The 26,286-nt window shown below is 41.1% G+C and overlaps 1 protein-coding gene across 6 annotated transcripts in view; it reads left to right on the top strand.

Annotated features, from left to right (window-relative positions):
- DST (dystonin) overlaps positions 1-26,286 on the top strand; it is a 480,961-nt gene that overhangs the window by 95,268 nt on the left and 359,407 nt on the right. For 3 of the 6 annotated variants that reach the window (XM_012805074.1, XM_023513157.1, XM_023513156.1), the window contains exon 1: positions 13,918-14,527. In XM_012805074.1, coding sequence (XP_012660528.1) covers positions 14,437-14,527 — 91 coding nt within the window. In that variant the 5' untranslated portion in view covers positions 13,918-14,436. Of the gene's footprint in view, positions 1-7,686; positions 7,837-8,017; positions 8,226-13,917; positions 14,528-26,286 lie in introns of those variants that run through there. The other 3 variants (XM_023513155.1, XM_012805073.1, XM_012805072.2) reach the window with 3 other exon arrangements.

Raw genomic sequence — 26,286 nt, 5'->3', positions numbered from 1 at the left:
GCCTGGACTGCATTTCATGTGGTCAAGAGCATAGGCTTCGGAGTCAAAATGACCTGGGTGAGAATGTTGCCTCCACCTTGTCCTGACAGAATGACTGTGGATAAGTTACTTAACCTCCCTAAATTTCTGTTTCCTTATTGGATTTCAGTGAGTATTAAATGAGATAGTAAGTGAGAAAGCTTAGTGTAGGCCCTGATTACAGTTACTTAATAAATGATATGTCCAGTTAGAGTACACTTGTTAACTGAAAGGGTCTTGCACAATGTCCTAGAGCTAAGCCATGATTGCCTAGAATTTAAAGCCATGCTACTACTAGGAACTGAGATTAATAGTTTGAAGAGATAATTGCATTCCCCTTGTCATTGCACCGTTATTCACAGTAGCCAAGATGAAAAGAATCACCCTAAGTGTTCATCAGCATTGAAGGGATAAAGAAAATGTGCTATATACACACAATGGAACACTACTCAGCTTTAAAAAAGGAAGGAAACAAATCTTTGATACTTCACCTCACATAGCGGTGAGCGAGACTACTCAGCTAGGAGAAAATGAAGATGGAAAATTTCTCTCTCCTGTGTCCCCTTGGCAAGCTCAGTTTTCCTAGAAATACAGTATTAAGGGCACTTCAACCAGTGGATAATTACAGGAGTACCCTAGAAAGGGTTTGTGTCCTGAATTCCAGTGTTCTCTACTAGGCTGTTGAACTGGAGCTCTCCACCTTGAAAGAAACCTTTGACTTTTTTAACTCTTTGCCTAAAGGAGCAGTTCTCAACCTGTGGATTGTGATCCCTTTTTTAACAATGAAAATACATTGCGGCATTAGGAAGGTTGAGAACCACTGGCCTAAAGCTCCTCTCTTGGGTCAGAACCTAGCAGTAACCTTCTTGTTCCATCTGCCTCCGAACTTTCCTTCCTCTCCAGCTGTACCCGGGCTCCTCTCCTCTCAAGAGTTAAGAGCACCTGTAAATCTTCTCCCAAAGGAGAGCCAGTGGAGGACTAACCAAATCAGATACCCCCATCTCCACTTACTATTAAGGTGGTTTCCCCCTGAGAAACTAAGAGCTGTTTATTTGACTTTTTTTTTTTTTTGGAGACAGGGTCTGCTTCTTTTGACCAGGCTCTGGGCTCACTGCAGTCTCGAACTCCCATGCTCAGGTGATCCTCCTGCCTCAGCCTCCCAAATAACTGGGACTGTGGGCCCACACCACCACATCTAGCTAATTTTTGTATTTTTTCTGTACAGACAGCGTCTTGCTGTGTTGCCCAGGCTGGTCTTGAACTCCTGGCTTTAAGCAGTCCTCCTGCCTTGGCCTTCCAAAGTGCTAGGATTATAGGTATGAGCCACCATTCCCTGCCCGAAAAGTATTTTTTAACTAAAGCAAACATGAGATCCCCCAAAGTTTACTATATTTCATTTCGTCTTCAAGGGTTAAGCACATTTTCTCCTATTTTCTTTTACTGTTTTCTTCTGTGTCCTTCTCTATGTGGTAGAGGTTGTTTTTCTTGGGACCTCTAAAATCAAGTATTATACTCTTGCTTATTGACTTATCTCTAAATAAATAGCCTTTGGCCATACAGTGTATTCTTATTATTTTATTTTATTTTTTAATTAAAGCATAGCTATGTACATTGATGCAGTTATGGGGTACAATGTGCTGGGTTTTTTTTTTTTTTTTTTGACCAGGGCTGGGTTTGAACCGCCACCCTCTGGTATATGGGGCTGGCACCCTACTCCTTTGAGCCACAGGTGCTGCCACCCCAATGTGCTGGTTTTATATACAATTTGAAATACTTCCATCAAACTAGTTAACACAGCCTTCACTGCATTTTCTTAGTTATTGTGTTAAGACATTTATATTCTACACTTAGTAGATTTAACTTGGACCCTTGTAAAATGAACCACAGATGTGGTCTCATCAGTTAACCTCCCTCCACCCATCCTACCCCTTCCCCTCCCTTTCCCCTCTCCATATAGTGTATTTTTATATAACATGTAGGAAGTTAGTATTTTTACTTACCTAATTTAGGGTATTTTAAGAAAAATTAGGGCTGAGTGTGGTGGTTTACACCTATAATCATAGCACTCTGGGAGGCCGAAGCCAGAGGATCCCTTGAGCTTGGGAGTTTAAATCAGCCTGAGCAAGAGCAAGACTCCATCTCTACTAAAATTAGAAAAAATTAGCTGGGCATTTTTTAAATGGTGGACACCTGTAGTCCCAGGTACTCAGGAGGCTGATGCAGGATCCCTTGAGCCTGGGAGTTTGAGGTTGCTGTGATCTAGGCTGATGCTAGGACATTCTAGCCAGGGCGAAAGAATGAGACTCTTTCTCAAAAGAAAAAAACAAAAAAATTGGATCTTTGAATTTTCTAAATCTTGAAGAAAAAATAAAACTTATTTTTGCGTATATTAAATACCAAAAATTATGTGATATTGAACTCACTTTATGTTCACAGGAATATATATTAAATAAATGGCAGAGGAACTTTTTTATATCTTTAAATCTAAAATTATGCTTAGGATTGAGGAAAGCAGATCATCTTTCTACGGTGGCTCGTTAACTTAGGCCACTACTTCTGGTGCGTCTGTGTTTATGAAAAAGTGTTATAAGGAATTTCTTAGATCACAACTAAAATCTCTGTGTTTTTGTAACCTGAACATATTGATCTACAGAACAGGCCTAGAGCAAGCAACACTTTAAAAAACTGACAAAGACCTCAATTTCCCCTCAATTTTAAATTACGAAAATATTCCGATTTACAGAAAAGTTGAAAGAGTAAGGCACGCTTACTGTCAGCCTGTTGTTACATTTAATAATTCCTTTGGTTTTTATTGAAACAAATCATGAGTTTCCTCAGTCTCTATCTCCTGTGGATAGGGATACGTTCCTGCATAATCATAATACCGTTGGTTGTTACACTTTAGAAAATTAACAAATGTTTCCTAATACCATGTCATAAATAGTCTATGTTCCATGTTCAGATTTTCCCAATTGTCCCTGAAAAGTTCTTTTTAGCCTAAAAGAAAAATTAACCAAATGTAGAATGCAACCAAGGTTCCTGCATTTATTGTTGTGCCACTTTTGTCTTTTTAAACCTAGAAAAGTCTGTCCTTTATGGGTGTGTCTATTGGATGTCATTGACCTTTTTAAAGTCTCTAGGACACTTATCTTGTGGAATCTGGGATTTGTCTAATTGTTTCTTTCTGTGCATTTAACAATTTTTTGTAAATATTTTGAAATATACATACAGAAAGGTGCATAAGTCTGTGAGTTTGTGAAAGGTTTCTTCCCGGGCTGGGCCGTGGGGTTCTCAAAGTCTGGCTGTTTCACAAACCCTTATCTCTGCACTTGTTTCTCCATTGCCTGTGGAGAATGCCTAGTGCTGAGACAATTTCCTGGCACTTTCCTACAGATCAGGGTGCTAAGGCTGGGCGGCTTCCAATGTAGGCAATACTATTGTACTTATCTCTGACCCCCCACCGGGGTTTCAATTAAAGAAGTTATTGTTCAGTTCCCCGTCTAAAAATGTTGTATTATGTAATTATCCTGGCTTTAGGAGATTTGAGTTTTTATACCAAGAGAATGAATTGGCTATTAGGAAAGTCAGTTTAAACCTTCTGGTGATCTAATTCAGTTGTTAAAACTGCCTTAATAACTGTAGAAGACTCAAGACAGCAGGCCCTTGAGTAACTTTGTTTCGTTATAAGGTTAATTAGAAAAAAAAATTTATTCCTGGCCGGGCAGCTGCCTGTATGGAATCTGCGTGTTGTCCCCATGTCTGTGAGGGTTTTCTGTGGATACTCCAGGACCTTCCCACATCCAGAGATGTGTGTGGGTTACTCACTCATCACTGTCCCAGAATGAGTGAGTGAGTGTGTGTGTGTGTGTCTGTACGAGTGTGCATTGCTCCTGTGATGGAGTGGCGTTGGTCCAGGGTGGGTTCTCACCTTACGTCCTGAGTTGCCAGGACAGACTCTGGCTACTCTTGACCCTGAACTTGAATAAGCAGGTTGAAAAGGAATGAATGAATAAAGAAATTATTGTAGAATACAACTTTCTGAAGTCTACAATAATTAAACAAATGCATGGCAATAAACGATGCGAGGAGAAAGCATCAGAGAGCCTGCCATATTTGGGACCATTTTTTGAAGTGTGTGGTGAGAGGAGGTGCTGCTTACAATTTTCACTTTGCGGACGTTTGTTCCTTGATTTAACTCACTACCACAAGGTTGTCACTCACTAATTCATCAAAAACTGAGTAATTATCTTACTTGCTTAATTTTCTTTCAGTGTAAGTATAGCTCGCATTTATTTTCATGTTCAATAATAGAAATATTTTGGTTATTTTTAAGTTTGGTGATGTAGTTGTGATAGAGATGTGATATAATTAACTCTTGTTTAGATCAGGGAGCCTGTGGTAAAACTGGTTTCCTCATTCATTGTTTCATGGTTTTGCTTAAAGTAGCAGTTTTCAAGAATCTATGGACAATGTTAAGTGAGGACTTACTGTACAAGATTTTTTTGTTTGTTAAAACCTACTGTTTTTCTTGTTGTAGAGATTTAACATCTGTCCAGAGGTGGCTCGTGGACATTTATAAAAAGGGTCCAACTGTTAAAAATATTATGACCTAGGCCAACCTTTTCTTCCCTTCTGTAATTTCTCTGTCTCCTTTTTGGTGTACTCACAATTTTTTTCAGTTTTTTCTTATGTCTCTTCCACAGTTTTTTCTTATGTCTCTTGCTCTCAACATACGTGCCAAATGGTGATGACAAATGATGGTGCAAATTGGGGTCAGTGGGTCAGTGAATACCATAAAATGATTTGGAGAGTTCGTGTGTATTTGCTTATGGAGAGAGGTTTCCAAAGATTTCATTGACCTTTCAGGGGTGTCCATGAGCCCAAAACAGTTAAAAGCACTGGCTTACATAGTTACTTCTTTATAGAGTCTTTGATATTTCTTGACCTTTGACATAGTATTATTTTGTTTTTGGCAATCATTTTTTGCATTTGTGTTGGATTAAAAAATTATATGGAATAGAATTAAATCTATTCATAATCCTGGTCATCACTCAAAGATAATCACTGTTTATGTATTGGTTTAGCTGTCTGCCTATCTATTTATCCATCATCCATCCATTTACATATACACAGGCAAAGGTTTTAAGGAATCATTCTATAAGAATTCTTCCTTCTTTGTTCAATGTAGACCAACAACATTTTTGTTTAATTATTACAGAGTAGCCCACGGTATTGGGGTACTAAATATATATAATTTATTTAACCAATTTCTTATTGATGGACATAGTATATTTGTATTTTAACAGGAAGCACATGTTAGGTTATAAGAGTAGAATGATAGGAAGCTCGGGCTTTTGTTGGTCATAGAAGCCATCTTTCTTTGTCCTACCTTTCCAAGCCCCACATCAAAGGTTAGGCTTTGGACTTTGGGTCAGAGAATATGTTTGCTTTTCCCAAGACAAAAGAACTCTCATGTTCTTCTTTAACCCCTAACCTAGTGACAGCTTTGGCAAATCATTTCCGATCCATAATGAACATAGTATTTTTTTTTTTTTTTAAATAGGATTGATTCATTTCAAAGCAGCTTCTTCATTAAATCCATTCTCAATTTTCTGGGTTCAATGGGGACTCATTTTGTATGGTTTACATACCTTATATTTTTAAAAAGTATTTATGGAAATGTTTGTGGAAACAATGTAATCATTTAAAATTCTTGAGTCATGTAGCCTGGGAGAGACTTTACCATATGTAAACGTGTAAGATTTCTCTCACTGTGTGTCTGTGGGTGCACGTGTGTGGTCTGTATTTTCCTGTGGTTTATTGCTAACAGAGGTGTTACTGATTGCCTTTTCTTCCTTTTGTCTCTTATCTGTTTACCAATGACACTACCAGATTAGAGGCTGCACCAGTCAACACCCTTGGGCCCTGGGTGGTAACTGTTCCCATCTGGCTGCTCAGTGATTAATGGTGTTTATGTCATGGCATAAATCACATTTTGTTATTCAATCAGCTGAGACTCTGGCCATTAAAAAAATTTACTCTACAAAAATCAATAACCAGTAATTTTGGGAAAAGAGCACTTCTTTAACACTTCTTCCACAAGTCGATCTGCAAAGATAAATAATCAAATTACTATACTCAACAAAAATAGTGCAGGCAACAAGAAATATAATCTCACAGATAAAGAATGACCTTAAGTAAGGACAGGTAGGAAGCCATTTTCAGGAAGCACAGAGCAACCAAAGAAACCCAATACCCCTTTAAAAGTCGTTAAGAATGTCACCCTTTTTCACAGAGCCGGCCAACAACAAAACCTCACAGAGGGCACGATGAATTTTTGGAAAAGCATGGAAAATAAATGGGGTTGATAATCGCATACTGTGACTGAGTCAGTGCCACTGACAACTCTCTGTGGCCTTCAGCTACAGAAGATCAATGTTATGTACTTATTTGCTTCAGGTTTGCCTGATAACCTTATTGCCACTAGGAAAATGTACAAAATCTAATAAATAAGTTAGCCAAGTTGGTGAAATTTTCTGTAAAATAAAACGGAAAACTGCTTTTTGGGGAAGGGATGAGGCTCAGTCTTCCATGCCTCACTTTGCGGTAAATATTACATGAGCCTTTGAAATGGTGGTGTGGACAATGTGTAGTCACAGTCCTAAACAGACTGAGGTAAGGTCAGAAGTCCTGATTCAATGATAGCTTATTTCACGTGCCTTGGGATGTGGCTCACACGGGCCTGTTGGAGCTGCAGTTCCCACTGCTTTTGTGAACAGCCTAGTGGTTTTTTTTTGCTCCAATTGGAGCACGCCTCACTGATTCCTGCCTGCAACTTGCCTCTTAGGAATCCGAGGCTGCAACTTACATTTCAGGAATTCAAGTTATACCAGTTTTGCATCTTCCACCAAGAGCCTCAGCAAAGTGGAACTCTCAGTGGGAAAATGAAGAGTTCCCTTTGATACTTTATAAATAACCCTGTCCATGGCAGGGACAGTCAGCCTTCTTGTTTCATTAGTAAGTCAGGGGGTTTCTAAATAACCACGATCACAACCCCCCAAAGAAGGAAGGAATAACATCCTGTAACCCTTTTGTGATTTGGTCCCGCTACGCTACCTGCAGTGAGGACTATCCTTCAGGCGGAGAGCTTTGGTAAAAGCGTCGTGTTCCTCATGTCACTGTGTATGACCAGGAGCCCAGAAGAGCTCTGTTTCCTGTCACTGCGCCGCATCATTCGCATTTACATTATTGGCAGCTGTGACTTTGCTAGAAGTTTAAATTATCTCGGGAACTCTAAACTGAGTTCAGATGTTTGTTTATTGGCGCTGCCCTGGGCTTCTGAAAACAGTCTTTTGTGTTCGCTCAGTCTTAAGAAAAGGCTCTTCTCAGAATCAGCCCTTCCTCCCTCCTTGCTCTTTTCTGGGAACCTGCTTCAGTCTTAGGAAGAAAATTAAATAAAGCGGACAAGGGGCTCCAAACCAGCCAGAAAGGAGCCTCCAGCGGTGAGGCGGCTTGGAACGGAAAGGAGTTGGGACCCAACATCCTGCGTTTGTGCTTTGTTTTTGAAACTTCAAGTTAGTTGCATTAATGAATTAACCAGCAGTCTAGTAATGGGAAATGTTTCTCCTGTCCTGGTGGGGGAGCCAGATACTATAGATTTGAAACAGGAAGGCTGTTGATTCTGGCTTCATTGTTGGGCCAGTCATTTGTGAGCTGGTGGCCGGACCGCAGGCCACACACTTCTTCCGTGCAAATCTTCATGTACTGGACCTGCCTGGATATTGTTTCTATTATCAGAGATTTGGCCAAGAAAAGATGGTGAGCCCCGGGTTTCATAATTTTTGTTTCTGCCTATCTCCTCATCTCTGAGGATGGTGCAGGATCCCAGAGTCGGTTTTGGGGGGGGGTGAGAGCGAGAAGGGTGTGGGGTTGTTTAAACCGAAGAGCATCTGTGAGTGTTTTGCTGTTAATGTTTTTTTTTCTGTGTCATCCTCTGTAGAGTTCCGGGAACGCATCCTATCGCTGCTCTATGTCTTCCTCTGCGGATTTTTCTGACGAAGATGATTTCAGCCAGAAATCTGGCTCGGCATCCCCAGCTCCGGGAGACACCTTACCCTGGAATCTGCCTAAACATGAGAGATCGAAAAGAAAGATTCAAGGGGGCTCGGTGCTGGACCCCGCCGAGAGGGCAGTGCTTAGGATAGCAGGTAAGAGCATCGGGGGAGAGGATGGCGCTGGGGACAGGAGTCGCGGAAATTCACCCTTCTGCTCCCTGGGGGCCATATCGGGAGCTGATGCTCTGGCTCCAGTGGGGGAGGAGGATGACCGTGTTTACTTTATGCCTTGTTTTACCGCTGTAGCGATTTGCCCTGCCTGCTGGTGACTAAGCTGTTTGGCCCTGCCTTCTGGTTGGATGAATCGATTGCTTTGAAATGCAAGGAAATATTTACAGACATCTACATTAAACTTTCCTATTTACATGCAGTAGCTACCACACCAATTTGAAAGTACTAACTCCAGTGATTCCCGGTTTATTTGCTGGAGTCTGTTAGAAAGCAGTGATCTTCGTTTTCATTTTTGCTCAGGGACACTGAGCGAGGCAGATTTAACTCTAGTAGATTCATGGTTCTTTGGTACCCAGAATTGCAGAGCAACTTGGGAATGTGCTCTGTCATTTTTTTTGAAATGTAGCATCTTTGTCAGCGCCGTGGCTATAGCAGCTTTCTGTACCTTGTTTAGCCATCATGCGTCCCTGATTAATTCATTTATGGGAGGTGCTAATGTTTCTGTTCTGTGTTACCCGGTGTTCTCTTGCATTGGCTGTAAAGCTGAACCAGAAGTGATGGCTTGTTTTACCCGGCTGAAAGATGAGAACACTGTGGAAATCAACCCTCCAACCCTGCAGTGCCGTGTGGTCTGTGTGTATGTGTGTTGTGTATGAGTTACTTCCTGGGGCGGTGGTTCTTACCTTCTCTAGTAATTATGTTTTCCTTTTGGAAGTGGTAACAGGGCAGGATGGAGTATGTTCTGGAGAACTCACTTGTAAAGGCCAAAGGCCAGGTGTTTTTTGAGTTGGTTTTTGCAGCCAGCAGTTCAGACCTCCTTTCCTTCCCCCTCCCCCACTCCTAACTTTTGGGGTCCCACTTTTGCTTTCTTTTGCTTCCCACTATTATGCAGAGTTGCCACTTTTTCTTCCTTCTAGGGGGCTGGAGGGAATCAGCCTAGATTCTAGCCACCGAGGCAGCTGAGATCCCTGCTCGTGTCCCCCTAGCAGGATTTTCTGATTAAGGGAAAAACAAGCAGGGCCTAGCCAGCCATTCTCCAGTCAGGGTTTCTAGGGCAACAGCCTTGAACTTTTATGGCTTCTGTTGTGAGATGCTGGCTAGTCTCACCCAGGCCTTGGAGGGAGGAGGCTTGGATCAAGAAAGGGGAGGAGGGAGAATAGAGACTGTTTCAGAGCCAAGTGAGACAAGGGTAGCCTTGGACAGCCAGGCAGACCTGGCACCGACCACCCTCCCTGCCCTCCTCGAGTACCGGAAAGTGTTTAGTCACTGAGGCCTGCCTCCTTGCTCTGTTGAGAACCCTCCCTCAGGCCTGAGGCTAAAGGAAGAGGAGGTGACACTGCCTATACCCAGATGGTTGACTCACCAGCAAGGGGAAGATAGGTGAAAGAAGGTGCATGTTATTGGGGCCTGGGACATCAAATAGGATGCCTGTGCTACCTATGCAAGGTGGAAGGTCTTCTGCCCTCAGAGTTTTCATACTGGCTATTCTGCTTTTGGTAGTGAAGGGTAGGCGAGGACAGAGTAGGTTTTCGTTAGGGGGAATGATATCTAAATTGGGAAAGACTTTGCCAGGCAGAAAGTCTTAAGAAGCTGGTGGTATGAACCATCAGTTTATGGTACAGGTGGGGAAGGTCCAGGGGTTCTGACAGGATGTCCTATACCCACAGGTGCTGATGACATTAGTGCACTGTGGGCTCCTTGAGAGCAGGGGCCACGTCCTGTTTATTCCTATTTATTATAGGTGTTCACTAGTCTTGTGGGGATAGCTATAAGGTTGGTGGCAGTTGATGCACTCAAGACCCCAAAGTTACATATTTTTAAAATTACGCTAATTTCTTCAAAAATGAAACAAAATGAAATAAAACAGTATGGAAGTATACTATTGTGTTTTAAATAAATAAGGGTAAATAGGTTATTTGCTACAAAAATCATAAACAGTAAACATTCATGGAGGAAAGACTTGACTTGGGGGCTAGTTCACAAATAATCCATTTTATTTATAATGAAGCTAAATTATGAGATTCAGATAGATTATATATTAACTTGACCACTTGACTATAGTGTGGTGATAAAAGTATAGGTTAACTGGCTCGGCACCAGCGCTCAGTGGTTAGGGCATTGGCCACATACACCAAGGCAGGTGGGTTCGAACCCAGGCCTGCTAAACAATAATGACAACTGCAACAACAAGAACAATAACAAAATAGCCAGGTGTTGTGGCGGGCACCTGTAGTCCTAGCTACTTGGGACGCTGAGGCAAGAGAATTGCTTAAGCCGAACAGTTTGAGTTGCTGTGAGCTGTGATGTACTCTTACCTACAGTGACATAGTGACACTCTGTCTCAAAAAAAAAAAAAAAGAGTTACATGTTAATATCTAAGAGAATTTAGTGCTATGGATAGTTTGACAGCATACTATTAAAATTTTGACTTTAATTTTATTATACATTTTCAACTCTCCCTGAAACTCACCCCATCTTTGCAACTCATCTCTTGTAAAAGATGGGGTGAGGTTCAGAAAAAGTGTGAGGGTGTCTGTGGTGTGCTTTACTTATTAATAAAAGAGCTGAAAGCTTACTATTTTTGTTTGCGTTTAAGATCATAAAAATAGAATTGATTGCACGAAAATGTCCATGGAGTCAAAAAGACTGCATGGTCTGTGGGATAATTATCTGCATTTATCAAGTACTTATTGAGCACCTACAATCAGATAAAGACTAGCACAGAGTTCTTCTTTAAAAAGTCATAGTCTATTGTGATAAATGCATGTGTTGTTAGACAGTCACAATGTGGTGTGAGAGATTAATCATAATGGCAATAAGCACTTACTTAATAATATTAAAAGAACCCAGAGGAGAGTCCAATTAATGTGGGGGGATAAAGAAGGGTTGGGAAGGTCCTGATAGCCTTCTGAGAGAGGTGCCATTTGGGCCACTTCAGAGGGATGGCACTCTAAGAACAAAGGTAGGGAGACTTGTTAAAATCGGACCTGCTGGTATTGTCTGTAGCTCAGCGTGGGGTTTGGGAGGGAATCAGAAACTGTAAAGGTGCTTGTGCACAATACTGAGGCAGTTAGACTATTTATGCTCTAAGTGGTGGAAAACCACTGAAAGATTTTTAAGCTGTTCAGTGATGTAATTAGGTTTGCTTTCAGAAAGTCATGTTAGTGCTGGTGTCACACATCTGACACTTCGTGTTTTAAAAAGTGCTTTTGCATTTACTGTAGTTTCATCATATTAAAATATGAGACTAGTATGTTCACTCCCTGTCTCTCAGGGTCAGTCTGAGAACACAAAGACAGAAGGTAAGGACCAGGGGTTTTGTAACATCCGTTGGATAAATGGCTTTTATGTACACACCATACGGATCTGCTGTTCCAAGCTACAGGATGTTGAAAGTTGGGTTTTTAATCATAAATTACCTTGGTTTGTCAGTGATAATGCTATTTTGAAATAAGGGTTTTTGTCTTATCTCCATTCTTTGAAGTTGGAACTGAAGGATCAAAGCAGAGTCAGGCTTTGAACTCAGGCAAACTTGGATTTTCATTCTTGCTGTGTCGCTAACTAGTTGTGTTTACTTGGAAAATTTACTGAATTTTCTTAGCTCCAGCGTCTTTATCAAAGAATCATGGTTGTGAATGCAAAACATTTTGCAAACTGGTCGGTGCATGGTTGCTCTTTTCTAAACATTAATATGGTATCTGATTTAGGTCTTCCAAGAACCCCGTGAAGTAGATACCATGATTTTCTCCATTTTTCAGTTCAGAATTTGCAGCTAGAGGAAGAGAAACTTACCACATAGGACTAGGAAGTAGTAGAGCTCCGATCTTAAATTCAGGCATTCTTAACTCCAAAGGGTAAGGCTGCTGGGCTTTTCCTGCTTCTCTGTAGAACACACTATATAGCATGTTGACACAGTATTACCATTCCAAGAAATCATGAGGCAAAGGCTGTTTTTACAAACAACCTCCAATGCTGCCTGTGCTCATTGGACTGGCTCCTTAAACAGATAAAAATCAACAAATGTGTGCTGACTATATTTGTAAAACTGGGTGCTGCTATTGGGTGTCAGTGTCTGATGAAGATTCAGACTTGCCCTCAATGACCTTACTTATTGCCAGGGAGACAAGGCAGTTTTGAAAGACCTATATACCTTTATACCCATGTGGTCTATAAATGGAATGACTCTTAGGGATCTCCTTGCTAACCCTTTCATTTCAGGTGTCCCATATGATACCTGTTTGCTACTTCTGGAACTGATGGGCACATAAATGCAAGAAACGCTAGTGATATTAAAAACTTAGGGGGACAAGGATCAAACTCAGATTATAAATCAGTGGTCAGAATAGAAGAGACAGATGATCTGAAGAGGAGGTAAGTGTTCCAATTCCAACTCAAGTCAGTTTTTTTCAAAAGAAGCTCATCCTCCTCTAAACATTAATGAAAAAGTAGTTTAGATTTCACAACACCCAATGCTAAAAAAGAAAAAAAATCATTGGGCAAAAGTTCAGTATATATGAAAAGAGGAAATAGGGAGGGAGGATTTGGACAAGAGGTGAAGTTGACCCAGGTCATGATAGTAGCAATAGCAGCTAACAAATAGCCCTTACTACTGCAGTTTATGAATTAGACACTGTTATCTCTATTGATGAAGAGAGTCTCAGAGAGGATCATTAACTTGTTCATGCCACCGAGTTAGGGAAGAGCCAGGATTATATCCGAGGCGGCCTGACTTCTGTCATTATTCTTAAACATCCATTTACGTGCCTGGGTACCACTTGGTTCCTCCAATGGGCCCTTACATTCACTCACTTTAGTATGTAAAACACGTACACCAAATTTAAGGAACTACCTATTTTACTCAATTTAATGGTTGCTAGTACTGTGTGCAATGAATGATAGAGAGAAGGAGGGAATTGACAGAGTAATATGGGGCTGTTGTGAACTGACAGGCCCGCCCAGGAGCAGAGCAGCAGATGCTCAGGCCGGCTCTTGGGGGCAGCAGGGAGGGACCGCGGGCTGGTCCTCCGGCAGCCACGGGAGGCCGGGTGCGCAGGCGCAGGCGTGGCCCGGCTGTCAGGCCCTGATGCGCGAGGCCACCTGCAGAGGCCGCTCCGCCCGGTCCCCGGGTTGTCCCCTGGGCGAAGACCCCATGCCCTCCCCGCCGTGTTCTGCCACAGAGTGACCTGAGTCGTCCTATGTTATAAGATGGGTTGAAAAAAGTATTTACAACACTCCACTGGATCACCCCTTCCCCGGGGAAAGCCGCGGTCCCCTAAGCAGGGGCCGCGCACATCGGTGGCCACAATCTGCGGCTTTGTTTCCCAGGCACCTGTTGTGGGTCCCAAATAGAAACCTCGCCCATGGGGATCCGGGGCCGGGCTGCCAGTGTCCGGGGGTGGGCGTCCTTGGCCGAGCGATCCACCGGGTGGGCGGGCCCGGGGAGGGGGCCCGGAGGGGGGGCCCGGGGAGCGGCGGCTCGGCCTGGAAGGGAGGGGCCGGGCGGCGCCGAGGCCGGAGCCGCGCCAGCCGGGGCGCTGACCGCGCGCTCCTCCTCCCTCCGTCCTCCCTCCGCCTCCCTCCCTCTCTCCGGGGGCGCGGGCGAGTGTCTGCAGCGCGGCGGCCAGGAAATGCCGCAGATGCGCCGCGCAGCATCTCGGGCGGAGGCAGCGCGCCGGTCCTCCCGCACCGCCGTCGCCGCGGCCTCAGCCGGGCCCCGATCAGGCGCCCTGTGCGGGGCCGGGACAGCGGCGACGCCGGCCGCAGAGGGTCCGGACGCCCGCCGGCCCCCGCCCGCCCCCGCCGCGCTGCCAGCTTCTCCGCGTGGCGCGGCGCTGCTTGTCGCCGCCCCGGCTCTTGCCGAGATTTGCCGCTGCTGAAACCCGAGAGGGACTCGGGCTCCGGGGAGCCGGGCGCCCACCGCGGCCCGCCAGGGGGCCTGGGCGTTTCCTCCGCCGGCCCCGCGCCCGCCGCCCCCTCGCGCCCCTGCTCTGCGTCTCCAGCTCCAGCGCTCTTCCCCAGCCGCCTGCTCCTTCCTCTTTTCAGTTTCCAAGGCTGCGTCTTGCTGACTACGATACTGTCCTGGGGTTACGGGGGAGAGGGGAATTGGCCAGTCATCGTTTAGATAAACTTCGGCATGGCGGGCTACCTCTCCCCTGCCGCTTACCTGTATGTGGAGGAACAGGAATACCTCCAGGCCTACGAGGATGTCCTGGAGAGGTACAAAGGTATGTCTCCTCGCCGGGGCTTGGCTCCGCACCAACCGGAGCCAACCGTTACCTTTTCTTAATCAGAGGCATCACTGCTTGGGCACAAGTAAGCAGGTGTCTGGACCAATCTTGGGAATGGATCACGTTCTTTCTGGATGGGATTCAGTACCCCTAACACAGAAAGGGTGGTGGGGTGGGTGACAGTCCAGAGATGCCCTTGGATGGGCAGTAGGGGGGGGGTGTGGTTTCCAAGAAGTACATTGCGTTTTCTATGCCTTGTAAAAGCTTTTAAGCACTAGCATAATCATAATTCTTCCTGGGAGGGTGGATACCGATTAATTCTTCATGGGATTACTAAGGCATTGCTGCTCCTGCTTGGCACAGAGTATTGGTTAACCCTATAAAAAGATTCTTAGATGGACTGTGTCGACGCCGAAAGCACTAAATCATTTTTCTTAAGATGATCGATCTTGTATGTGAAAAAAGTTTGTGACTTTTTTTTACAATTCTGATGTATTGTAGACATTATTTTATAGCATGATGGATGAAAGACTCTAGTGAGTTTATTATAAATTTAAACATAGAGAAATATATTTTGTGATGTTTTTCTGCCTATCCTTTATGTTCAGGGAATTCTTTGCCAGCTTGATGTTAACATTTAATATTTACATTGACTTTATAGTTAAACACAATGTTAAATGAAGTAGAAATCTGAAAAATAATAAAATGAAATAGAGATTGCATTTTTCCATCTTAAGAGTCTTTTGGTCTTGTGAAATATGTTTTAAGTGTATGCAGTCTCTTTATTGTGGCTCCTAAAACACTTGACACCCAAGGGTAGCTCCACTATTATATTATTTTCCACTATTATACTACTATAATAGTGAATAGGGGCCTATATTCATAGGTTGGATTCAGATGGTTTTGGAGAGAGCTCTTTAAATTTTTGCTTTGGGTTCAGTAAATCAGTTTCTGTATATTGAACATGATTATATGGTTAAAAATACATGTAGTTTTCTATAAGAAGAAAGTAGAAATATAAAATCTTGAACTAAATAATAAAATTCTGAATCTCCCCAAAGCTCAAAATCCATCCACAATTGTGCTTTATCTTTTTCTAGAATATGTTTTATAACTCCTTGCAATCTGTGTAAGAATTTTGTAAACAGCACATTAGAATTCCTTTGTGCCAAGGCTCTATTGTGTATAATGCTGCCACTGAGCAAGTGCAATGATATTTTAGGTTAAAGCACATTTGTAAGATGTGTGTGTGTAATATACTCATGTTTACCTCCATCTTTCCATTTCCAGAATAAGGTTCTTAATTCATTGTCTCCCACACTTTAAACATGAGAAATATTGCAATATGGACGAGTAACCCTTATTGAAGAAGTAACATCTGTGCTCTATAAAGTTGGAAAGTAAAAGGTGTGAAAATTCTAATGTGTATGTTTTATACTTTTGAAAAACTCATAGCTGTATGAATATCTGTCACATCAAGTTTTACCTAAGTAACGTGATTTCAGGTGACTGAAAATAGATAAGTGCTGATTTGATTTGTCTTGAGAGAGCAGACATTGTTTAAAGCTTGTCTTTATTCGCTGTTGGAAATAAAAGAAAATTAAAGATCTGAAGGTCATTGTGCTTCTCACCTCACTTTAATCCTAACTGAATTATGATTATTGCTCTTAAAAATATACTTCTTCAAACATACTGTCCAGATTTCACTGAAAAAGTGAGGGGAATTTCCCTTATTTCCTTTGTGATTTTGAAATGCTTAGTTCATCAATTTGTGCTGGGTTTTATAGATGTTATACGTTTCATTTAGTCTTGGAAAGGAAAGTAAGAGTGTTGGGCAGTGTATTACGTGAAGAGCTGGAGAACTGGAAAACTCATTGTTTTCCGATGTGTTTTGAAGCTAGTTATGATTTCCCATCAGTATCCAATACGATGACTTCACTCCAGTGCTTATTATCCTGATGACTTGCTGTGGGGACTGATCTAATCAGAAAAGAATTGTAGGCTTTGAATAGGGAGTGTCAGTTTGCTAAACTTTCAAAGTACCATTGCTCATTTTCTGAAATCATGCATTGTTCAGAACATCGTATGTTCTCATTTGAACTTAAGAGAGGCTGTTTCGATATTTATTTCTGACAAAGTTCCTTGGTTACGGTGTGAGTTTGCATTTATCTAGAATATTATCAGGTTGCCAAGTTATCATATATCCCAGCTGTTGAGTAGAGTAAGTGGTGGAGTCAGCTGGAACAAATTCAAAATCTGCCTGTTGTCAGAAATATGAAATAATTGGAGTCTATAATATGCGGGATTATGAATATTAGATTTAGAGTTTGAGAGTTTGTTAGACCTACTCTTCGGACAGACTTGGAAGAACTGCAAACCAGGCTGTCTGTGAAAAAGCAAGGACAGTGGCAGGTGAGCCCTAATTATGCGCGGTGTGGTCTATTCTTGTGTCTTGCTCTGGTCTTTTACATCTGAGCAAAAATAGGCAACTGTTTGCAGAATTAGAATAACACAAAGCTGTTTTCTACAGAGGAGGGTGCCCTGTTCTGATTCATATTCTTGTCTTGTTACTTATGAAATGTGAATATGTTCAGGGCTGTCTGATGAAAAAGCATATTCAGCTGATACCAAAATCAGGGTGAATACATTTGTTTTTGAATAAAACATAATTCTGTATTATTGTTTATGCTAGAAATTGTCTGTCTCTATGGCTTTCTTTTACATTTGTAGTAAGTTAGCCTGTTTATTTACCATGTAATGCAAAACATTTTTAGTAGCCGACCTTAAAAGATACAGAATGATTTCTCTTGTCTTTCTTCTGAAGTCTAAGGAAATTAACCCATATACTGTTACTGTAAATGATTAAGTTAATAAGCTGTCAGTTTAATCTATGAATTTCTGCGGTTTGATTGTCACTGGAAGATTTTATTTTCCCAACCTGTGTTACATTTTTATGTGGTAAGTGAGAAAATGGGATGATTAATGAGAACTCAATACATTTTATTCTGTACAATTTAGATTATTTTCAAATGTTAAATTATTTTGATCCAACAAAATGGTGATTTTTTATTGATCTGGGAATTAACCTGTTGTCCCCAGACAACTATAATGAGTGTTGCATTATTAGTCTCTAAGAAAGCTAAATGGACAATTTTGTTACTTATCTATACTATGACTTAAAAACTATTATTAGATAATAGGGAGTTTTCTCTGCTTTTCATATATGCTTTGAGTAATTGCCTTAGTCCTTCCTCTCATTAGGGTTACGTAATTCTGCTTACATGCACAGTGACAAAAGAACTAAGACTACCATAGCTTTAATTTTCAGTTAAGTTTTATGGCCTTTTATAGATACGTGATTGGTAAAAATCCTGTCATTTACCCTGTAAACTAACTCTGATACTCAGTTGAATTGGGGAGTTGAGTATAAAGGTTTCAGGGAATTTCTTCCTCTTGATGTGATAATTTTACTCATTGGTTTTTCTTTTTTTTTTTTTTTTTTTGAGACAGAGCCTCAAGCTGTCCCCCTGGGCAGAGTGCCGTGGCATTACAGCTCACAGCAACCTCCAACTCCTGGGCTCAAGCGAGTCTCCTGCCTCCGCCTCCCAAGTAGCTGGGACCACAGGCGCCCGCCACAACCAACGCCCGGCCATTTTTTGGTTGCAGCCGTCGTTGTTTGGCGGGTCCGGGCTGGGGACTCGAACCCGCCACCTTAGGTGTACGTGGCTGGCGCCTCAGCCGGTTGAGCCATAGGCGCCGAGCCTACTCATTGGTTTTTCAGTTGGCTTCCTGGATTCTGCAAAACCTTGATTTCAGATTTCATCTGCTCATGCTCTATTCATGGCTTAATAGTTACGTAGTAAGTGAACTTCAGCTGTGCTGAGTCATGATCATATTATAGTGTAGCTAGTTATAACAGCATTTGTCTGGTCCTTTCAAAATTTAATTAATTAATTAATTTTTTATCTTTTGAGACAGAGTCTCATTCTGTTGCCATGGGTAGAGTGCCATGGCATCATGACGTACCCTCAAACTCTCGGGCTTGAGTGATCCTCCTGCCTCAGTCTCCTGAAGGAGCTGGGGCTACAGGCGTGTGCCACTATGTCCCGCTAGTTTTTCTATTTTTTTAGTGGATGGGGTCTCGCTCTTGCTCAGTCTGGTATTGAACTCCTGATCTCAAGCGATCTACCCACCTTGGCCTCCTAGAGTGCTAGGATTACGATGTGAGCCACCATGCCTGGCCCTCAGCCTTTTTCAACAAAAATGAAACAAGCTTAATCTGGAGAGTGTTAGTTAAGATTGTGTTTAGCTGTTTGTCACAGAAAACAGGTGATCAGGCTTAAGCAAATGACTCTTTACTTTTCTCAGGTACTGAGAAGTTCATGGTAGCCAGACCAGGGTTATGGGGGAATCCTGTTTGCCAGTGGGGAACCAGACTCCTATCTTTCTGCTTAACCACTTACAGTGTGTCATGTGGTTGTTTTGTGATCACAACATGGCTGTTCCTTTTCCAGCCATTGTGTCTCATTTCTAAGCAATGACTGTTCTAGGGGCCACCCCTATCTCCAAACAGAGTAGGAAATGTGGATTTTTAAGATGGCTCCATTAGGTGCCCTGAACAAAATAAAAGTTCTGTTTGTAAAAAATAAGGAAAGAATGACTACTCATTTTATAACCAGCAGTGTCTGGCACATGGAGGGAAAAGGATCTGAGCTGAAATTGGAAACTTAAAGTTTAGACACATGTTAAAAACCATAGCACAATATATTTGCCTTCACTAAGGTTTAAGGGAACATCTCAGAGCTCCTTGAAGTTTCTGAGGATTTTCAGAATGACATAATTGAATGGTTCGCCTGCCCGCCCTCCCTCCCTCCCTTCCTTCCTCTTTCTTCTTTCTTTTTTTTTTCTTTCTCTCCCTCTCTCTCTTTCTCCTCCTTCCTTCCTTCCTTTCCTTTCCTTCCTTCCTCCCTCCCCTTTCTTCTCTCTCTCTTTCTTCTTATTTTTTGATAGTCTCACTCTGTTTTCCAGTCTGGAGTGCCTTCATAGCTCTCCGCAACCTCAAACTCCTGGAGTCAAGCTATCCTCTTGCCTTGGCCTCCCTGGGAGTTGGGCCTACAGACGTACACTACTCCATTCAGCTAATTTTTTTTTTTTTGGGTAGGGATAGGGTCTAGCTGTGTTGCCCAAGCTGGTCTTGAATTCCTGGCCTTGAGCAGTCCTCTCTCCTTGGCCTTCCACACCACTAGGGTTATAGGTGTGAGCCACTTCACCCAGCCTCAATATTTTATAACGTTACAACATAAGTTTGAAAAGTAATTTCCACACATAATTAGGATTTAACTTGACTGACGAGCTTATTTATTGCCTCATAGCATAAAGTATCAGCTCAAGAACGTGAACAATTATTGGATATTGTTAGTGAATTTAACTTTCTATTTCCAATATACTGATGTTCTTTTTAGTTTCTTTGATCCGACTTAGAGTTATCTCAATATTTATTTAGTCGATTTAGTCAGGGACTTAAAAAAAAGCTTTATACTTTTTAAAAACTAATTTTTTTTTATTGGGCAATTTGGAGATGCATATTTTCTGTATCAACAACAGTTTTAGGTAATGAATGTAAGAACAGGTGGTGACAACAATTTATTATCTTATGTTATTTTGTAATCTGGCAAAGAAGTGGGTGTTTTTCTGCCTTTGGGTCATGTATGCCTCGGGATCCTGGCTGCGTGAGGATCTGGAGTGTTCAACAAAAGTGACATTATGAAATTGGAGATTATGAAAACATTCAAACATATAGAGGTGACAAAAAGATGGAATATCATGTGTTCATTTCTGTTTTAGTACCACAGCTGTGTACAAAAATGTGTAAAATGTACCCACATCACCTGACTCTCTGAACCCAATGACCAAATTGAGAGACGATGATTTACAGTTTAGAATGTTTATTAGTTCATATTAATTAATAAGAAACTCAGAAGCTTCTGTTACATGTCTGGGATGCTTTGAGAAAAAACAGGGAAGACTTCTGTGTCTATTTCTCAGCTCTTAGCAATTTAGAGATCACATTCTACCTACTTCCAAAGAGGAATTTCTGGCAGCTATTTGAATGCCATTGTTTCTGTTGGTCATCAAACAGATCTTTTTTCTTACCCTCTAATGCAATTTTATTCGCTATTATTTTTGACCCTACTTTCATCTCTCCCAAAAGAGGAAGCAAATAATTCTGCTTGGCTTGAGAGTTGGGGAAAGCTTGTATTTGGAATCAAATGGGATTTTACCCTGTGAGGAGGTAAAAAGTACCAGGGAGGAAAACTCAGCGAGGAGAAACTAGCCTGCCTATTCTGTTTCCCTGGCAGAAACACAGAATCCATTTTGAATATTTAGCTGAAGTGCACAGTAACTTTTTAGGGATAAGAATGGACAGATTATAGGTTATAGGAAGATGGAAATGGATGAATGTTGAACCAGATTGAAAAGGTCTTAAATGCCATACCTAAGACCCATTTTGAGCTTTATTTGATAGGCAGGCAGGGGGACTCCTGGTGATCTTAAGCAGGATGTCAGATTTTAAAGAGAGAACTGTGGCAGCAGTGTGGAGGATTGGGTGGAAGGGAAGACTTTGGAGGCAGGGATACAGTTAGGGCGCTACTGCAAAATCATGGTGGTTGAAATTTCAGAAATTGTCCGGATGGCTGACTGGTTGGTTCTGTATGTGGGAACAGGAAGGAATGCACCAAATTTGTTGTAGAAGTTATGTTCAAAGAAGGCTTGGGGTGTTATCTTGTTAAAAAAATTGTGTTACATATTTATTAAAAAGGATGTTTTAAAAATAAGTATATATTAATCATTATTAGATCTTCCTTGATAGTTAAATAGAATAAGTGATATTTTGTTTGACTTTGGAGTACAGCCGGTAATGTGCCCTAGAAAACTAGATTGCTGTATTTAATGTTCAAATGTCAAGATTCTGACTTTCTTTTGCGCTCTGTGATACCTTATCAGTCCTCTTGTTGGGAATCCTCCCAGCGTGATTACTAGCATCTTAGAGCAGTGGATCTGTTTTCTATAAGCAAATGAAATAATCGATTTCATGTTTGTAAAAGTAAAAATGTGCACAATGCAAGGGCATATTTCTAAACAACTAAGAGTAAACTGTAAATGTCTTATCACAAAATAATAAGTGAGGTGATGGTTATATTAAGAGGTTTGATTTAAGCATTCCATATTGTATATTAAATCATCACATTGTACCCCATAAAGGAATACAATTATGATTTAATAATAATAATAAAAAAGTAAAATAGAATAACTGACCTTGCGTTATGGAGGTAATGCCTCCTGCCAAGCTCTCCCCTCTCCACCCGGTGACCCCTGATAGTGGAAAGTACGATAAAAGTACAAACTATTTAAAAAAAAAACAACTAAGAATAAGTGGTGCCTGTAACTCAGTGATAAGGGCGCTGGCCACATACACCTAGGCTGGCGGGTTTGAACCTGCCCTCCTAAACAACAATGACAACTGCAGTAACAACAACAATAACAACAAAATAGCCAGGCATTGTGGTGGGTGCCTGTAGTCCCAGCTACTTGGGAGGCTGAGGCAAGAGAATAGCTTAAGCCCAAGAGTTTGAGGTTGCTGTGAGCTGTGATGCTACGGCACTCTACCCAGGGCAATAGCTTGAGACTGTCTCAGAAAAAAAAAAGTAAGAATAAATGATGAAAAAATATCAGTCTATTTCAATAATTTTTAAAATTTGATTTTATTTCATAAAGCCTCTTAATTTATTCATTTTTTCCTACACAAACTTCAACAAACATGTAGCTGTTTATCCAAGAAGTTTAGTGTTTGTATTTTCATTTAATATAAGTTCTCAGCCATCTTAGAATTTATGCATTAAGTCTTTAATTTTTAACTTAAAATTATAAAAATAGTAACTGCCATTTATATGCCTCAGGCATAGTGCTAGTATTGCATGTGAAAAAATGTGTATGTATTACATATATCTACACATACATATATATAAAATACATATAACATTCTAATTTGCATAACTCTCTCTACAACTATTACCCTTTAACAAAAGAGGAAATTGAGGATTAGAGAAGTTAATGTTTTAAAAAATTGGATTGCTGTAAATGGCAGCAATGGCATTTGAACTATTAAGTGTATGTTTGGCATAAACTATATGAGTGTCATTATATTGACTGGGAAATGCTGCAGAAATAGTTTTTATGAGAAAATGTTTATGAGGATTATGATTTTGATTAATGTAAGAACTTTCTGAGGTATGTTAAACGGATGCATTAAATCTGAGTCAATAGCTTAAACATTTGTAGAGATTATCACAATTCAGATATTAGATTTTGGATGTAGAGCTGTCAGCTGTATTATAGATTCTAATGATCAGCTCTGAAAGGAAATAGAATTTTAATACGAGCATTTTTAGGGTCTATTTAAGTTGAGGAAATTTGGAAAAGAATGAGGTTTTTATAAATGTCACCAGTGAATGTGGCTGCTTTGATACATGCCTGAAATGTTTCCTGGAAAGAATTGTCAAAGGGAGCTGACAAAGTCCTGATTTTCCTCTAGTGGGTGAAAGTATTTCCCAGTGAATCCTGGTATTAAAGATATCATACAAATATACTGTTGTCCCAGGGAATTAAAAACATGCCCTCATGTGCAGTGTTAGAGTTCTCTGAGCTGTCCATGCCAGTGTGACTATTTGTATTCTTGATTTTTGGCATGAAATACGACTACTTTGTGTTTGTTTTACCCCTCTGTTATTAACCTGGTGTGGTAGATACCAAGTTAATAAAAGTGGGATGAGATAGAGCATATGAAATATTCTGAGGGAGACCCAAGGACTCAAGTGCTTTGGCTCTTCTAAGGCAGTAGCCTTTTCCTTTTTTTTAAGGTTCTCTCTGTTGGCAGTTCTGAGTTTTGACTAAGGCATAGTGCCATGTGCCTACCATTACAGTATCATTTCCCCCGCCCCAACCCTTGGATCTTTTTGTTCTCTCAAAAGTTTTGTGTTTTCCAGACTGTTTCTTACTGTACGGAGACGTTTCACACTGCCTTTGACTTAGCAATCTACATTTAGGACTTCTCCATGTGTTTTCATGGCATCATAGCTCACCTGTTCTTATTGCTGAGTAATCGACTGCTATCTGAAGGTACCCAGGTTCTTTTATCCATTCACCTGCTGAAGGACGTCTTGGTTGCTCCTAAGTTTTGGTGCTTATGAGTAAAGCTGCTGTAAATAGCTATGTGCAGGTTTATGCGTGGACATAAATTTTTAAGTCATTTGGGTAAAGGAGTGTGACACTGGATCGTACGGTATGTTCAGCTTTGTAAGAAACTGCCAAATGTCTTCCAAAGTGCTTGTGCTATTTTTCATTTCCGCCGGCAAAGAGTGAGAGTTCCTGTTGCTCCACATCCTTTTCAGCATTTGATAGTGTCCCTGGTTTGTATTTTACCCTTTTAGTTGGTGTGCAGGCCTACTGAGTTATAATTTCCCTAGTCACGAGGGATGTTGAGCATATTTTTATATGCTTATTTGCCATCTGTATATCTCCTTTGATGAGGTACCTGTTCACATCTTTTGCCTACTTTTAAATCAGGTTGTTTTCTTACTGTTGAATAGAGGTCTTTGGATGTCAGTCCTTTATCAGATATGTTTTGCAAATGCTCGGTAGCAGCCTTTTTATCCCAGCACCTCCTTTTGACACCTTTGATCCACTGCCTATTTTATGTATTAATTAAGTGGATAAGGGCCTCATTATTTCCTTTCATATGGAAGTGTTCTTTTTTGGTTTGGATAAGTATATCGTGTGTGCCTATTTGGGAGAGTCGTGTGTGGTGGCTCAGAGTTCAGCAATCTGACAGTTTGCTTTGGTGTATCTGCATGTGCTACTGCAGCTGTAATTCAGGTATCCGGTTAGTTGCCAGCTATGCTGCTTTACAACACTTGAGTCTAAAATTAGTTGAACTGTTCTATTTTAAGGATAGACTGAAATTCGTAGTCCATGTCCTGTAAAATATCTGAAAGTTAAACTCATAGCCTATTGAATTGCTTCTTTTGATATGTAATCAGAAGTGGAGTTGGATAGAAGGTAGTTGGTTCTAGTTCTTTAGAAAGCTTTTGTCATAGTTTGGTTCTACTCTGGGTGTGATGCTGTATGTACATAATATTAAGAACCTAAGGTTTTGGGCAGTGCCTGTGGCTCAAAGTAGTAAGGCGCCGGCCCCATATGCCGGAGGTGGTGGGTTCAAACCCAGCCCCGGCCAAAAACTGCCAAAAACAAAAATAATAATAAATAAAGATAAAGTGTATATATTAAAAAAAGAACTTTTTTTTTTTTTTTTTTTGGGACGGAGCCTCAAGCTATCCCCCCAGATAGAGTGCCATGGCATCATGCTCACAGCAACCTCCAACTCCTGGGCTCAAGCGAGTCTCCTGCCTCAGTCTCCCAAGTAGCTGGGACTACAGGCGCCTGCCACAACGCCTGGCCATTTTTTGGTTGCAGCCATCATTGTTGTTTGGTGGGCCTGGGCTAGGGATTCGAACCCGCCACCTTAGGTGTATGTGGCTGGCACCTTAGCCGCTTGAGCCACAGGCGCCGAGCCTAAAAAAAAGAACTTAAGGTTTTACATTGTTGCCTCTTACAATAATGAGTGCTTTTATATGGTTATGTGTGATTTTTAAAGTGAGTTGAGTTAAAGAAAGATTATTTGAATTTGCTTTTCCCATATTTTAGAAGAGCCACAGCCTCTAAAGAAATATTTATGAATGCTGGGATACTAGAAAAAGTGAGTGGTGGAAAGAGTATTTGGTTGTTCCTTTTTCGATCTTTGTGATAACCTTATCTATGTGACAGAAGCTGGAGAATATTGAAAATATTTAGTAGGTAAAAAGCCGAGTGATTGAAATTCAGACGTTGATTTTGCATGTGAATTTTATACCTCTGTAAGCGAGGGCTTATACAGGCATATATATGAAGGCATTTCGCAATGTTATCTGAATGTGACCTTCAAGCAAGCTCAGAAGCTGTAACAATTTAACTACTGTAGGTAATTAGTATCTTTATCCTTTTTCTTTGAACATCTTTGGAGGGTCTAAAATAGAATTGAAGGATTTAAAATTATAGAAAGCAAGATGCAGGAATACTTGAGTTTTCTTGTGGAAAGACGAAAATATATTTATTATCTACTCCTTTGCATTTAGAAAACTATATAGACATCTGAATTTGTGCTCAGTCTAATTAAAGTGGTATGTAGAATGAAATGTTTGTATTAGCATTCCTTTGGAAGCATTCAAACAACATCATTTCCAACCTTTCTCGTATTTCTAGCCAGAAATTAATTGATTATATGCTCAATTAATTGATTAATTACAATTTGTAATAATGCCTTTTACCCTCCCCACACCCCCCATCATGCTTTGTACTCAACTTTTCCCTAGAAAAACTAAGAAAGAGATGAGACAGGAGAAGTAGATTTTCACCATATTGGAACATGTGGTTTAATTCTAAGTACTGGCTCAGTGCCACTGGCTCAGTGCCTCTGGCTCAGGTGGCTAAGGCGCCAGCCACATACACCTAAGGTGGTGGGTTCGAATCCAGCCTGGGCCTGCCAAACAACAATGATGGCTGCAACCAAAAAAAATAGCTGGGCGTTGTGGCAGGTGCCTGTGGTCCCAGCTATTTGGGAGGCGGAGGCAGGAGACTCGCTTGAGCTCAGGAGTTGGAGGTTG

The sequence above is a fragment of the Otolemur garnettii genome, unplaced genomic scaffold (genome assembly GCF_000181295.1).
Source record: "Otolemur garnettii isolate 467f Iridium unplaced genomic scaffold, OtoGar3 scaffold00035, whole genome shotgun sequence".
NCBI lineage: Eukaryota > Metazoa > Chordata > Mammalia > Primates > Galagidae > Otolemur > Otolemur garnettii.
Note: the sequence above shows the minus strand (reverse complement) of the source record. Positions and strands in the feature narration are given on the sequence as shown.